Source organism: Macrosteles quadrilineatus, unplaced genomic scaffold, assembly GCF_028750875.1.
Source record: "Macrosteles quadrilineatus isolate MER2022 unplaced genomic scaffold, UCM_ALF_1.0 Scaffold_2__2_contigs__length_208266976, whole genome shotgun sequence".
NCBI classification, from domain to species: Eukaryota; Metazoa; Arthropoda; class Insecta; order Hemiptera; family Cicadellidae; genus Macrosteles; species Macrosteles quadrilineatus.
The window spans coordinates 39,770,894-39,787,408 of record NW_026542595.1 but is presented as its reverse complement, the minus strand read 5'-3'; the positions used below and the strand labels follow the sequence as shown (position 1 = coordinate 39,787,408).

Genomic DNA, 16,515 nt, shown 5'->3' with positions numbered 1-16,515 from the left:
TTGGAGTTTGGAGTGGAAGATAATGATTTGCTAAAAAAATGTACAAACAATGACACAACATTTACAGTACGGTACATTACAAAGGTGTCTTGCTGACATAGAGATGAGTACCTGGAAACTTAAACCTCAATGCATAAGTGTAAAAATGTGCCGTCTGTGAGCTGCAAACTTGTAGTCCAGTAAATCTGTCAGAAAAAATGGGGTTGCTGTGCAAAAGGTCGGGTAGTTCTGATTTTTGGATATGTTGTTAGTATTGGGCCCATGACATAAAATCCAAGTTATCCACCTCGAGATACTGCCGCTCGCCGCTGGGCGCGCCACTTGTTATCGGAATATAAAAAATATGGCAATTCCTATTGTTTTTGACTCAATCTCGCGAACCGTTGATTTTACCGAATATTTTAGATTATTACATTAAAGAAGAATAAATTTGTGACAGTTTAAGCCCAACAGCAAGTATGTAGCGTAAAAAATGATGAAAATACAGACCATCAAAATAAATAAATTTTCCAAAGACGTATAAAAATTGTGGTTTTTTTCAATATTTCCACAATATAGTTGTTTGAAGCAAACACCGTATTGATTTAGAGAGTATGCTAGTTTATTTGCTATTAATAGAAAATAAATGAAAGTATGAATAAAAATACCTCCACCTCAGCAAACCTGCAGACTAAGCAAATTTCCATTTGCTTGATTTGATTTTCACAAACCTATTTAAATAACATTAGGTTTAACTGGTACCTAGGTTAGCTGCTACAGGGAGGGTAATATATTTAATAAAATAATAATAGTATGACAAGAAACAAATAAATTTACCCAATTTTATAAAAATGTATCTATAAATAAGGAAAAAACAATAATAAAAAAATCTTCACTATTGGAATAACTTCAGGTTTTTTAATTTCAATTTTTTAATTTTCTCCGTAACCAATAACTGTAAAAAACATTTTAATGTACTAAATTATTTGTTTTTAAGCTCTAGAAAATTCTTTAACGATACAATTGTACAATTATATGTTTTGAGGGTTAAAAATTAAAAAAAAAATTCTTACTGGCGAAATACCTATAAGGCGACCGTTCCTATGGCCTTATTATGCCGATCATACTTCGCGAACTCGTTTTAATAAATAAATGAACGTTTACATGATTCAATGACTCAATGATTTATTTAGGCCACTAAGCAAAAGCAATAGGCTAAGTCACTTACAATACAAAGTAAATGATAAATAGTCCATCTCTTGATTCACAAATAAAAGTAATGTTTGTACCAAATTCCACTAAATCGGACGATTTTTGGGAATCATCGTGCTAATGGACGATAATAACTTTTTTGGGTACAGTTTAGTAAAATCTTTAGCTTTTTTGGATACAGGGTCTCCAAAAAACTCACCTAGTTTGAAAATTTATTTATTTATTGTACTAGATACAAACTACTGTTCAACGACTGATACCATAGAGAAGGCTATGCTGCTGATACATTAAATGAAAGGTAATAAAATAAAAGTTATTTTAACACTATCACACCTCAATATGCAAACCATTTGTAGCCCTGCAGACATGCAAGCTATTATTACTCATTTTTATCATTAATATTTTATTATTTGTACTACAATTTATTACCAAAACTATCTTCAAGGTCAAATAGGTGTACGCAACTTATTGCCAACGTACGAAACTAAAACTTTGAAGTACACTCTACACAGCACGAAATGATAATTACTCATCCATTTGAACAATAGTATCGTGATACGAGGTATGTTTAAAACTATAATATTTTTTGTACTAAAAACTAAAACTAAACTTAAAACTATGTATTTTTGGCCTCTAGGAATACCAAAATGAAAAAGTAAATCGGTCCCAGGTCTAGGTCTTACCATGAGACCTACTGTAATAGCGTATTCCCTATAAGGGAAATTTGCTAATAATCAGCACATCATTTATATTGGAATGGTGTGTGTTGAGGAAACCACTATTTAATCTTTTCATCAATTTCGTTGTCTCGAGCAATGCAAGAATGGCGCACGTCAACATGTTGCTCACTGTTAATGTTCAACTGACGTCATTTTTTATATTATTTCTCAACTTCCTACAGATTTGATGAGGACGGATCATCAAAAGCGCCCATCAAGTTACAACATTTTGTCTGTTTTTCTCGTCCTCGATTCAATCCTCCAGAGCTTTTCATTTTCTTTGTGAGGGCCTGTTCGATGGCCTAATCAGACCAAATTTCACACCAGAACTTGTCTGTACGTCTTGTAGTGAAATTTCCGATCCTTGTGGATTTTTTGTGTTCTTCTATATCAATCCTGTATTTTAATTCATATTCAGCATGTCCTGTATAGATGGGCGCACTTGGCGTGGAAAAATTACCCGCTGCATGGAAGATCTGTTGAGTGATTGTAAGTGGAAGATCTTATTTGCCTGATATTTCAGCCTCAATAAACTGTTAACTATGTTAAACTGTTTTATTTTGTTTTCATATGCAAGTATTGTACCCGAAGCTTAGCTTAAATGTTTATGTGTAAAAATTTGACAGCTTTGGGAAGAGTAGTTTTGCCTTTGAAGGTATATTTTGGAGGTCTGTTTTTCGGCATGTAAACCTACATTTATTAAAACGAGTTCGCGAAGCATGATCAGGCCATGGGAACGGTTGCTTTATAGGAGTTTTCGTTAAGAACGGGTTTTTCATATTTTTGACCCTCAAAATATAAAATTTTACAATTGTATCATTAAAGAATTTTGTAGAGCTTAAAAACAAATAATTTAGTACATTAAAATGTTTTCTACATTTATTGGTTACGGAGAAAATTAAAAAATGTAAATTAAAAACCTGAAGTTATTCCAATAGCGTAGATTTGTAATTATTGTTTTTCCTTATTTATAGACACGTTTTTATAAAATTGGGTAAATTTATTTGTTTCTTGTCATACCGTTCCTTATTTTATATAATATATTACTCTCCCTGTAGCAGCTAACCTAGGTACCAGTTAAACCTAATGTTATTTAAATAGGTTTGTGAAAATCAAATCAAGCAAATGGAAATTCGCTTAGGCTGCAGGTTTGCTGAGGTGGGGTATTTTTATTCATACTTTCATTTATTTTCTATTAATAGCAAATAAACTGGCATACTTTCTAAATCAATACGGTGTTTGCTTCAAACAATTATATTGTGGAAATATTGAAAAAACCACAATTTTTATACGACTTTGGAAAATTTATTTATTTTGATGGTCTGTATTTTGACCATTATTTACGCTACATACTCGCTGTTGGGCTTAAACTGTCACAAATTTATTCTTCTGTAATGTAATAATCAAAAATTTTCGGTAAAATCAACGGTTCGCGAGATTGAGTGAAAAACAATAGGAATTGCCATATTTTTTATATTTCGATAACAAGTGGCGCGCCCCGCGGCGAGCGGCAGTATCTCGAGGTGGATAACTTGGATTTTATGTTATGGGCCCAATACTAACAACATATCCAAAAATCAGAACTACCCGACCTTTTGCATACCAAAATGTCTTATTTTACTGGACTATTGAGCAACATCTTGAATTTGTGTATCATAAGTGGATTAGGATGTGGTTGGACTAAGCATGTGTCAAATCGTCCAAGGGGATTAGTGAGACCATGTTGATTGTACCTGTTCCACATTATGCACAATATGCCTGCTGTGCTGAGTACTGGCTGCTACCAGAGCTCTACGAAACAGTTGATCCCAAGACGTAGAAGTGACATGGCAGCACAGTGAGTCCTGTAGACTATGCAACGCTGGCCTCATCATGTCTGGCAATGTAACTGTAAAATAACTAAATGTCATAAGTTGGCATCTTTTATTATTAAGAAAAGCATTTTTCTTTAACTCTTTGATCACTGGTTTTTCATTGTGGTCCTGGCTAGAGCCAGCTGATGATTGTCAGAAACAAAACTATAATCTCTTTTTATCTAACAAACATCTTTAACTCCTCTTAGTCTCTGCACCGTGTGTCAGTAAGTCATTATTAATCAATGAAATCTCTTAAGATGGTTTCATAACGTTTGGTATTATAAACGCATAATTTAATTAATAAATTTTTGAAGGTGTTATGAAAGGAGATCAGATTTCTCATCCTGAAGCACTTTGACAACCCCTTTATAAGCTACAATACGAAATAGCTATTAAGTATTACATCAGACTAAAACAGACTTGATACAATGAATATTGATTTGACCAAAATTCAGGTTTTGTTAGAAAAGCACACCTGTTTGCATAAATGTGTGAAGCCACGAGCGGAAGTGATGGCAAGTTTGTGTACCCAGTGGACGAAAACCCCACCACAACAAGACATGGTCTAAGAAGGCACCTACTTCTCCCCACAGCACCTGCGAGTAATACTCCAGTACTTTGAGTCTCACTCTTCTACGTACCTTCATGTCACCTGTAACACACACTACATACTAAATACACCTACGACGAATAAAAAAGGAGCATAATTTTCTTCCTCTCTTCTCTTATTTTATCTTGTTCTATATTCAATGCAATTCAATTCATATAACTTTAAACATTTGAGTACAATACATAAATACAGGAATGGCGTCAAGAGTAGGTAATTTAATAAAACTAACTTAACTAAAATACTCATTATTATCATGCATGACGTTACATACCATCAATTAGCTTTTTGGCTCAAATAAAGTAAAACAAACAGTCCAATATAAAAGCTTTTACATGAAAAAATCTCAATAAAATAGTAAATAAAATTATTTTAAAACAAAAAGTTTCAATTTATATGAAATAAAGCAATAACTTATAGGACTAAAACTCTTTAAAAAAACTTGTTGATAAGATACTTTTTTCAATTAAAAATTTTTTTTTAGTTTCAAATTTTATTTCTTTAGGAAGTTTAGTATAAAATTTGGAACCATTATACTGCAGTTTGATTTAGGTATCTTTGTGAAAAGTTGCAGAGTATGTGAGTTTGTGGCCAGGTTTTCTCAATTTCTAGTTAAGTAATTGTGATAGTCTCCAATAAGCTTTATTCATTAAATCTGTCTTTTACTGGTAATACTGTTTCCTAGACATACATTCCATAAACAGTCCATAATATTCTCAGATTTAAAATGTTCTTTGACTGAAGTTCTGCGTTTTAAATTGCATAATATTCTATAGCTTTCTTTTGCATTTTATAATTGATTTTAATTTTTTGCTGCACCATAAAGTGAAACTCCAAATGATATGATAGAATGTATGTATGAAAAATATATAATTTTTAAAGTTTCCTTTCACATAGGGGTTTTAATATTGTTAGTGCATATAGGCCAGATGAAATTTTAGGAAGTAACTGATCAATATAATGGTCCCTCTTCAAATTTTTCATAAATTTCTTAAATCCAATCAGGCAAATGGAAATTCGCTTAGTCTGGAGGTTAGCTGCGGCGGGGGTATATGTTTTTAAATTTGTTCTATGTAATTCTTATGGGGGAAAATTGACCTTTGAGATCACCTTGCACCCTTAAGTGTGAGAATTTTTACATTAAAACCTTATTACAAAACTACAAATTGAGACAAATTTTGTCACACCTCAACCGTTGAAATTTGTCCGCAAATAAGGGAGGAGTAGTTCACAGAGCGGCTTCACGTATTTTAGATATAGAAATTTCAAAATTAAATTAATCAAAGTATGAATTGCCTTTGTCTGATTTTTTATAATTTTCTGTTATGCCATGCAGTAATAAAACAGATAGGCCTAACTTTGTATTACTTATCAGTTTTCAAAAAATAAGAATACTTTCTAAATAAAAGGAAATAGTAACAATTTGCTATACGGTATACCAGTTTGTTTGGACTGTTTGATGGCGTGAGGGCCCAGTAAAGAGGATGCAGACACTGATATAGCGGTGAGTAGAGGGGTGAGACGCTTGTCTTCAGAGTACAACAGACCGTCCAACATTGCTACATCAGAGGAGACCAAAGGCGTTGTGTCATCAGGCTCACCATACAGTAGTTCAGACTCGCCACCTTGCGGTGGTGTCATGTAGCGAGTCAGAGTCCTGCCACAGGAAACAATATATTTTATATCAGGTGTCCTTAAGCTGGTTAGCTGGTGTTGTATCAACGCCCCACTAGGGGCCTTGGTTGTATGCAATATGTTACTGTTGTGAGTTGTAACAAGTAGAAACTAAGTGAAAGTAAGCAAATTTATAGAGTGGAGAAAGGTTTGGGGTTTTATTCTGAATTTAATATACTTACATCTTGAACTTTAAAAATTTCCTTATAGATTTTACAAATTAACATTGAAAATATGTACATATGCTTATTTAAAAGTTTTTCGTTTGGTTTAGTGAATGTGAATGCCTACTTATTGGTTAGTACCTGTATATTTCCATGCTGGAATTGTCAGAGGATGGAAGGTCTTCATCGGAGAGAAGTGGCTCCGTGTCAGGGTCTCCGCTGTCTGCTGGGCTCACTCCTCTGTTGGTGTCAAGATAAAGATCCAACAACACATTCACTAGCAAGTGGCCACACTGCTCAGCTCGCCCCTGGGCCAGGATCTCAACAACCAAACAAACCAACTATCATCACATTGTGGGAGTAAATATACTGTATAAACAATAGGTGTACCTATGCCGTGTCCAATATTGTTTACTAATATTACTGTGAAATATAAAAGTGATAATGTAAATTTATATACTTTACCTGTAGAATTTTGGTAATGGAGAGACGTCTAAGTGGTTGCAAAAGAGATGGGCAAGTATTTTTGACGACGGTGATTCCTCTTGGCTTAGAAGTCAGGTTCAGGTTCAGGTTCAGGAGATCATTGAAAAATGTTACCAGTCTAGAAAAAAGTTTAAACTTTTACTCACATAAAAGTTTAAGACCTCTGATCGTAACCAAACCTTTTCTCTTAAAGCAAGTAGAATAAATTTATATTTTCAATCAAAATCAGTCTTGTTTTGAGAGTGAACATTGTGTTAATCTTCATATTGTCAATTATTTTAAGACATGCAAAATCCCAAACAACTGCTGAAATTAACCAATTGTTAAGCATAGTACTGTAGTCTAAAGGAGAAACGGTTCCATGAACAGGGGTAACGTTATATTGACTATCTGTCCTGTCCTTTGCAATGGAATGAAACTGAATAGGTCAGTAGGTTGCATATAAAATAAAGATATCTTTTGTAAACACTAAAACACTTACCACGGTACATAACTGATACTGTATCATAAGTTTACTATAAGGAATAAAGAAATAATAATACAGGCAAGCTTTATTTGTTATTTTTTGAAATGGAAAGAACAGTTACTGGAAACTACAACAGTTCTAGGTACAAATGAAAACTATACACAGAAAAAGTTTTCATTATTTAGCAGTGCAACATAGGGTGGCACTACTAACAAATCAAACCAGTCTCTTAGGTCTTTTATTGGAATCTTCCTTTACCTTTTATATGTCAGTAACATCACATTCGACAGCTTGTAAATTTGTAGTTAATTAGTACAGTGCAGTTCAACATAAGTACTTTATAACAAGTTGAAAATTGTTTGGAGTAATGTGCAGGTAATAAATAAAATATGATCTAAGTTATTATGATAACTGACGAAAAAAGCAGTTTTTCATAAACTACAAAATTGGATCTGATTAAGTTTTGTTCTCTCTCTCTCTGAAAAAAATAGTTGTGCTTGGGTCTACATCAAAGAAACACGTAAATATTGGCAGTGTTAAAGTTTTCGATACATGTATAATTTACTCCCGAGTTATATAGGACTTCAGGCAAGCTCAAGACAAGTAGATGTAAGTCACGTTCTGTCTCACGAACTGTCATCTTTGCCCACGTCAATGTTTACAGATTCTGGAGAAATGAGGATCTGCAAAGCTAAATCTACTCTAAAGAAACTTCTCCAGGTTTCTTCCTCGACAAGAAAGACGTGCATAGAAAACACACTTATTGTGATCGATGGATCTGCACTTCTATGGTGTGTGCAGTGGCCAGAAAAGGGGAGTGTACAGGACTTCATTAGTTGACTTAAAAATCCCTAAGCAAACATTTGCAGCACGGAAATGTAAACCTGATCGGTACAGGCAATATAGTACCAAGGATTACACAAGATCGGGTAGATCTACAGGAGTGACAAGAGTTCAACCACTAACATATATGTAGTAGAAGTCATTATAGTTTCATATATGAACAGTCATAATTATTAGTAACGGAAGAGTTATTATGTTTTGCGGGGTGGCTGCACTGTGCACTGAGCCCTGAAGTGGGATGATTCGTCACGGCTCCGTCTTCTATGTCCACCAACGAACGTAAGTGGTTCTCTTCCTGTTTTGTCCACTTTTCTAGCGTAACGTTTAGGTTACGACATTTTGGCGCAGTCGGTAATAAACCTTTTTATCATAGTTAGGGTAGTACGCGATAACAGTTGTTGTTTTAGTGCGTATTATAGTTGAGATGATTAAAAATGGCGAGTATTAGTGTTGGCAGGATTTCTGAATTTAATCCAAGTGAGGAGGACATTGTGCCCTATTTGTTGCGCCTGAAACATTTTTTCAAAGCGAACAATGTCAAGAAGGAAAACGAGGTGTCGGTTTTAATTACAGTTATTGGTCCCAGGGTTTTATCGGTCCTATCCGATTTATTATCACCAGTAGAGGTAGATTCTAAGACCTATGATGAACTTGCAGCGTTGTTGAAATTACATTATGCGCCCAAGAAGTTGGTTGTGGCGGAGCGATATGTATTCTACTCTCGTGTGCAAAAGCCGGGCGAAAGCATAGCGGAGTTTGTGGTTTCAATAAAACATTTGGCTAGTTCGTGCAAATTTGGTACCTTTTTGAAAGACGCTTTGAGGGACAAAGTGATTTCCGGCATTTCTAATGAAACTATCCGGCAGAAATTGTTGTCGGAGGAATTGGACTTTGACGAAGCTTATGCGTCAGCGCTCAGGCTGGAACAGGCCGAATCGCAGTCAAGCCTATTTGTGCAACCTCGTGGGGACATTGCGAAAATCAATGTGAAAAGTCAAAATAGGCCTAAAACTTTCATGCATAGGAGTAGTGAAAATCAAAATTCTAGAAACTCTTGCTGGAGGTGTGGTTCTGCGGGTCATTGGCCTAGTGCGTGTGCGTTCGCCAGTTACAAGTGTCACGGTTGTCAGAGAGTAGGTCATCTCAAGAAAGTGTGTAAAGCCAAGAAATCTTCTAGTTTCCATGGTAAAAAGTCGACACCTAGGATGGGGGTCCATCAAGTGGAGGAAGAGGTAGGCCTAGGCCTAGAAGTTCCAATGGCAGAGATAGGTCTGTACAACCTTAAATCAGGATCAGACAACGGCTATAAGGTAGGCCTAGTGGCTAATGATGTATATTTAGAAATGATTCTAGATACAGGCAGTGCCTTGACTATATGTCCTTCTGAGATATTTTATGAAAAATTTTCTAACCTCAAACTTAGGCCAGCAAATGTGAAACTTACTACTTATTCAGGTCATGATGTACCTGTTCTGGGACAAGTGAATGTCAATGTTAAATATAATAATCAGCAGGCGAGTTTGCCTTTGACAGTAGTTAGTTTAGAAAGTAAGAGTCAGCCGATTCTGTTGGGGCGAAACTGGTTAGGCCAGTTGAGGTTAGATTGGCAAAATGTGTTTTCATGTAAAGCCACTGTGGATCACAGTTCTGATTTGGACATTGCTAAATTGAAGAGTAAATTTAAGTCAGTTTTTCAGCCTGGAACGGGCGAAATTAAGGGTGTTAAGGCTCATATTGTCTTAAAGGAGGGGACAGTCCCTAAGTTTTGTAAGGCGAGACCAGTGCCTTTTGCGTTAAGGGAGAAAGTTGAGAGTGAGTTGGACCGCATGGTTCAAGAGGATGTTGCGTACAGAGTTACTAATTCACAGTGGAGCACTCCACTTGTGGTTGTCCCTAAGCCTAATGGTGTTAGGCTTTGTGCCGATTATAAGATTACTCTTAATCAGTGTATTGAAATGGAACATTATCCGCTTCCACAGGCTCAAGATATTTTTGCAACTCTAGGCGGTTGCTCAGTTTTTAGCTGCCTTGATCTTTCAAATGCGTATCAGCAATTGGCGGTAGCGGATGAATCGCAACATCTGTTGACCCTAGCTACCCATAAGGGTCTGTATCGTTTAAAAAGGCTACCATATGGTTTGTCTTCAGCTCCTGCAATTTTTCAGTCAGCCATCGACCAAATTTTAACAGGTCTTCCAGGAACGGTGGCGTACTTAGATGACGTCTTAGTGGCGGCTCGCTCTAAGGAAGAGGGGCTTGCCCGTCTGGCGCAGGTGCTGCAACGCCTTGATGAGTTTGGTGTTCGAGTAAACCAACAAAAGTGTAAGTTTTTGCAATCTTCAATCGAGTATTTAGGACATGTGATTACTCGAGATGGTCTCCGTCCACAAGAAAGTTTGTTAACTGCGCTGCGTAAAGCGCCTGAGCCTAGTACTAAGGAAGAGTTACGAGCCTATATTGGTCTAATAAATTATTATCATGCATTTATACCTAACCTGTCTGCTAGAATAAGCTGTTTTTATGACTTATTACATAAGGATCATCCATGGGTGTGGTCGGAGGTGTGTTCTAAGACTTTCCAGGAGAGTAAATCATGGGTGTTGGACTCAAGTTTGTTAGTTCACTATGATGTTAAAAAGCCCATAGTTCTGACGTGTGATGCGAGTCCCAGAGGGGTGGCTGCTGTTCTATCTCATCTTATCGATGGTCAGGAAAGGCCAATTGCCTTCGCATCGAAAACGCTAAGTTCCAGTGAACGGAATTATTCTCAGTTACATCGGGAGGCTCTGGCTTTGATCTTTGGAGTCAAAAAGTTTCATAAGTATATATATGGAAGACACTGTATTCTACAGACTGATCATCAGCCGTTGACGGCTATTTTTGGCTCTAAAAAGGGCGTTCCTAGTATGGCGGCAGCTAGGCTGCAGAGATGGGCCTTGATTCTATCAGCATATGATTTGGAGGTTAGGTACCGGAAGGGAGTGGATGTCCCTCACGCTGATGCGTTGTCTAGGTTACCCTTAGCAGAAGCGGAACCTATAGAGCTGGATGCTAATTTTGTTTCACATGTAGATATGTGTACAGAAGTGATGAACAATTTCTGTGTTGTCAAGGACATTGCACCTATTACTGCCTTGCATATAGGTAAAATGACGGATAAGGATCCGATTCTTTCGAAGGTCCGAGATTTTGTGATGTACGGCTGGACGAGCTCGGTTGAGCCGGAACTAGCTATTTTTCTAAGGAAGAAGGACGAGTTGTCCGTGGAACAAGGTTGTTTGCTGTGGGGTTCTCGTGTAGTGATTCCAAAGAAACTGTATTCATCTGTGCTTCCAAATGTTGCATGATCAACACCCGGGAGTTACACGCATGAAGATGCTGGCGAGAAGTTATGTCTGGTGGCCAGGCATGGAGAAGTCGATTGAAGACGTGGTGGCCTCTTGTTCTGCGTGTCAGTTAACTAGGAATTCGATACCTAAAGTACCGTTGCAGCAATGGCCTACAACATCAACCCGATGGCAGAGGATACACATTGACTTTGCGGAGGATCCAGAGTCGAGACAGCAACTTTTAGTTTTGATTGACACATACTCTAAATGGTTAGAGGTATTTATCATGAGTTCCATGAATTCTTCCAAGGTTATTGAGAAACTCCGTACCTTGTTTTCATCGTATGGATTGCCTGTCGAACTGGTGTCGGACAACGGAAGATCTTTTACTAGTCAAGAGTTCAAAACCTTTTTGCATAACAACAATGTGAAGTTCACATTAACTCCCCCGTATCATGCGGCTTCAAATGGATCTGCGGAGAGAAGTGTTCAGGAGGTCAAGAAAAACCTTTTGCGTCAAGTGATTGAGGAACATCAGCGTTCTCAGCGTACCACTCTTCAAATGAAATTAGATAATTTCTTGTTTGCGTACCGCAACACTCCAAATACAGTTACTGGCTTAACCCCTGCAGAAATGTTCCTGTCTTGGAAGCCTCGTACTCAGTTGGTTATGTTAAAACCCAATCTCCAGTCATCCATTGATCAAAAACACAGGGAACAAAAAGATGCAGCTGATAGGCTTAGGGGAAGAAGCAGATTTTTCTCAGAAGGTCAGGCAGTCTATGTCAAAACTGTCCGAAATGAAAAGATATCTTGGGTTCCTGGCAAAATAATTCTAAAGAGAAGTCCGGTCACCTATCTGGTGAGTGTTATTGGTGGAAAACCCCGATTTTGTCATGCGGATCACTTGAGAGCTCGGTATGCAGAAGAGGAGGAGATTTTTGTATCACCCAAGGATCCCGTTGTATCACCCCAAGTACCCAAGAATTCACCCCCGCCGGAGGATCGACCAACTAGTCCCATGATGATGTCACCTGTACCTAGGCCTACTACCAGTCCCAGGGAGAGCCTAGGGCAAGCCCAGCCTCAGCCAACTCCTGCGTCGCCGCTAGCACAGTGCAGCCCACCACCCTCGCTGAGGAAGTCTGCACGGACTGTGCGAAAGCCTCACAGGCTGGACTTGTAAAATTATTAATGAATAATGGGAAGAAGAAATTTTGGTTGCATTTTATTGAAAGTGAATTTATTTTATTTTGAAAGTTGAGTTAATTTTGAAATTATGATATTGACTTTTTTTTATGGGGAAGACGAGTGTAGTAGAAGTCATTATAGTTTCATATATGAACAGTCATAATTATTAGTAACGGAAGAGTTATTATGTTTTGCGGGGTGGCTGCACTGTGCACTGAGCCCTGAAGTGGGATGATTCGTCACGGCTCCGTCTTCTATGTCCACCAACGAACGTAAGTGGTTCTCTTCCTGTTTTGTCCACTTTTCTAGCGTAACGTTTAGGTTACGACAATATACAACACCTCTGCCTCCATGTAAGGATATTTTGGGCTCAAATGAAAACAAAAAAAGATTAATTGAGCTGATTTGCAGTAGTATTAGAAGAGACGAATCTTTCAACAATGACAATACTACCAAACACAGGCTTATTGTAACAGGTCTTCAAGAAGAACCCTACCAGATTTATTGCGGAGAACTACAACTAAGGCACGATCTACGAAATTCTCACGAAGAAGCTGATACGATTATTGTATAACAAGCTATATTAGCTGCTAATAATGAAGACAAGCAGATCGTTGTTGTATGAGATGACACAGACGCTTTTATTCTCCTCCTTTACTTCTACAATCTTAAAAACATTTCCGCAACTATTCTGATGGAATCACCTGTCCAGGGTCGCTCAAGAATTGATATTGGAGCATCTGTCGTCAAACAGAAGGAAATAATACCTGATTTGCTTGCAGCTCATACTATCACTGGATGTGATACCACTGCAATGTGCTATGGAATCGAGAAGATTAAAGCCATTAAGGTTTTGAAAAGTGGACACTCCTTATCATTGGTTGGAGATATACATGCTGATTTTTGTGACATAAAGCTGCAAGCATCGAAGTTTATGTCTGCATGTTACGGTGTATCTAATTGTTACACAACTTCTGAGGCTCGTGTCAAACTGTGGGCTGGGCTGACAAAGTTTGAAGTGCAAAAACTCAACTGCTAAAACTGTGCACACTACCACCAACAAATTCAGCGTTTGAAGAAAACCTTAAGAGAGCACACCTTCAAACCTGTATTTGGAAGCATTCAATGGACTCTGACCCACCAGATTTAGATCCACTGTTTTACGGTTTTTACAAGGATGAAAACTCAAGATGCCTCCTACCCACAACTATGCCGGAAAATATTTTAGTTGCTCCACCGGAAATTGGAAGTTGGTTAAGTGCTCTTGCAGAAACGTATTGCCATTCAACAGCAATCAGTATAGTTGCAAGAGTACCAGCCTACCATGCACCATGTTCTGTACATGCTCAAACAGTTCCTGTTCCAATGATTTGACACGTGTTGATGAATTAGAAGTAGACTGGGAAGAAGACCCTGTTGAAGAACCAGTGGCAGACTGATATCTGTTTGGACAATGTTTGTTTGTTCTTAGTCATAAATGTTTTATTTTATACCAATATGTAATCAATATAAGAATTTCACCTATTAGATTGTTTACTTGAGATATTCACTTTTTTTGTACAATAAAAAGTGGCGTTGTTTAAAAATAATTATTCACAACACCTACCACATTACAAAATGTGAATTATTTTTAGTTTTGTTTTTATATTATTCTTTTTTATATGGTAAGAACTTTTAAGAAAAGAATATTTCTAGATACTTTTTACTGCTTCCATTGAACTCAGCGTACATAAAAACATTTAAAATTATATATATAAATAAGCATACAAAAATATTTGGAAAAATTCTAGATGGCGGCGAAAACTCGAATTGCCCAAAGGTGACAGAATGTCATCATGCATTTTCTTGAAGCTGTATATGTCCTAGTAACTATTCATAAATAAAAAAAAAACTTAATCCAAAATTTTTGGGTTTTGGGCTTAGCAACCGGACTAGTACATACAAGTACTATTGTACTAATCATATCTTACGTGATCACACTATTTTGATGAGTTGGATCCTCAACACAGTGCACTAGAACCAGGGTGACAACTTGGTTGATGAGGTACAATGTTGCCAACCGTTGATGCCATGTTTTTGCTTGCCAGAACTCGCAACGGAAGTTGAGGACATGACTAGACGTGTCTGGGCCTGACAATACACTGCGGTATAGTGTCATCATGTGTGGTAGTTCCTTTGATATCGATTCCAAATCCTGGATAAACATTAGATTTAGCTGTATTCATTTAAAAGGTAAACATAACATAGCCAACTTTGCATCATTTTTGACTCAGGCCATGGTATATACCTAATATAATTAAAAATATCAAATGTTAAGATGCTTTATGTATTTTTTTTGTCTATGCTTATTACATCTAAAACACCTTCTAGACTTTATGAAGAAAAGTGCAGAGTTTTTCCTAACATGCATCATTTTTGTACAGTGGATTTTGTTTTTTGTATAAATGTGGACTGTTAAGAGGGATTCTTAATTTTATGGGTAAAGTTTATTATAGCTGGTACAAATGGATATGAAAGCAATTTAATATTTTCCTGTTTCAAAATTCATACTTCTTCATGCATGTTTACAGAGCTGTGTCCAGATAGGTTAGAGATGAAAGATTTTTTGGACCTCTAAAATGTTTAATTGGTTTGGATAATTTTCTTACACAAGAAGATTTACGTATTGAGTTTTAAGGAGTTCAGAGGCTGAATGTACTGACCTGCCAGTTACTTGGATCACTCTTTAGTATGTTTCCAAGTCTTGCTCTCAGCCTGGTGCTTAATCCATAGATTAGTTTACAATTGTTTGTGAACTCTTCTGTTGCCTTATCTTTTGATGGCTTCCATTTCATGACACTCATCTCTACCTCTTCTTTTTGATCATTATAATACTTCCATTGAAGATTACAATGGAATAATTATATTATTCTAATTAAATGTCCTAAAAAAAGTAGTGGATAACTATGAAGTTATTAAGCGACAAATATTTTTATCCGTGATCAAGAAGAAGAGGTTTTGACTGTTGCAACATTTTCAAATCGTTGATTGCTCCATTAGCACCTGCAAAGAATAAAATGAAAGATTGGAATTTTTTAACAGTGTGACTTTTTACCGAAATAAACCAAAAAAATACAAGCTGTAGGCAATAAAAATGCAGAAACCCTCTAATATGAACCATGGACACTCATATTTAATATCCACACTATTTTCAGGACTAGTAACGTAATATACTATTCTACAACTAATTAAGTCCAGTAATTGGGTTGGTGAGTCGTTAGCGCCACAGACTTCAGGACCAAGGCAGCGATGTCGTGGGTTCGGATCCTGCCATATGCCCACTACCTTTTAACAGTAAGTTCACCCTTGTATCATAGAATAGAAAAAAAAATGGTGTTTATTTATTCTATGCTTTTACTGTTTAGGCTCGACCCTTGCTTTGCTGGATATGTTCCCCGTACATGTCTCTGTGGCCCCTGTGGACGAGCAAATGCAAGGTAAAAAGAGGCCACAAACCTCCTTTATTAAGGAAACGAATACATATTTTGTAATATAAATGCAAGAAATATGGGTTGGTCACACGATCCTTTTTAGCAGCCACCGGGTTAGAATAAAATTCACAATAATGCTAAAAAATAAGACAAAAATTGTGAAAATCGGTTAAGTAAAAGAGCCAAATGAACTTGGAAACGAAAACACAAATTTAACTCCCACAAGAAATACAAGGAGGAAGTTGATTTTGAGCATAGCTCGAAATATACGTAAGATAAATGAACGCAAATGCTTGATAGCAAATCTTTGAGTGAATACCTTTAATTTAAGACCAAAATTATGAAAATCGGTCAGGTAGAAGAGCTGAACCAACTCTGAAAAGAAAAACAAATATTTTTAATATATAGATAGTCAGGAGCCCCGCGCAACGGTTACCTCCCGCTATCTCCGCGTCCAACCAAATTTTATACAGACTTGCATACAGTTTCTCAGAGTGAATAGAAAAAGCTGAACTATTT

General features: G+C 36.8%; 1 protein-coding gene across 1 annotated transcript in view; it reads right to left on the bottom strand.

The window, feature by feature from the left end:
• LOC128987654 (uncharacterized) overlaps positions 1–15,550 on the bottom strand; it is a 30,098-nt gene extending 14,548 nt beyond the window's left edge. Inside the window, exons 1-7 of the mRNA XM_054408612.1 lie at positions 15,229–15,550; positions 14,497–14,720; positions 6,677–6,815; positions 6,353–6,531; positions 5,813–6,030; positions 4,242–4,418; positions 3,644–3,798 (exon numbers count right to left, since the gene is read on the bottom strand). Coding sequence (XP_054264587.1) covers positions 3,644–3,798; positions 4,242–4,418; positions 5,813–6,030; positions 6,353–6,531; positions 6,677–6,815; positions 14,497–14,720; positions 15,229–15,369 — 1,233 coding nt within the window. The 5' untranslated portion in view covers positions 15,370–15,550. The remainder of the gene's footprint in view (positions 1–3,643; positions 3,799–4,241; positions 4,419–5,812; positions 6,031–6,352; positions 6,532–6,676; positions 6,816–14,496; positions 14,721–15,228) is intronic.
• Positions 15,551–16,515: the final 965 nt, after the last annotated feature.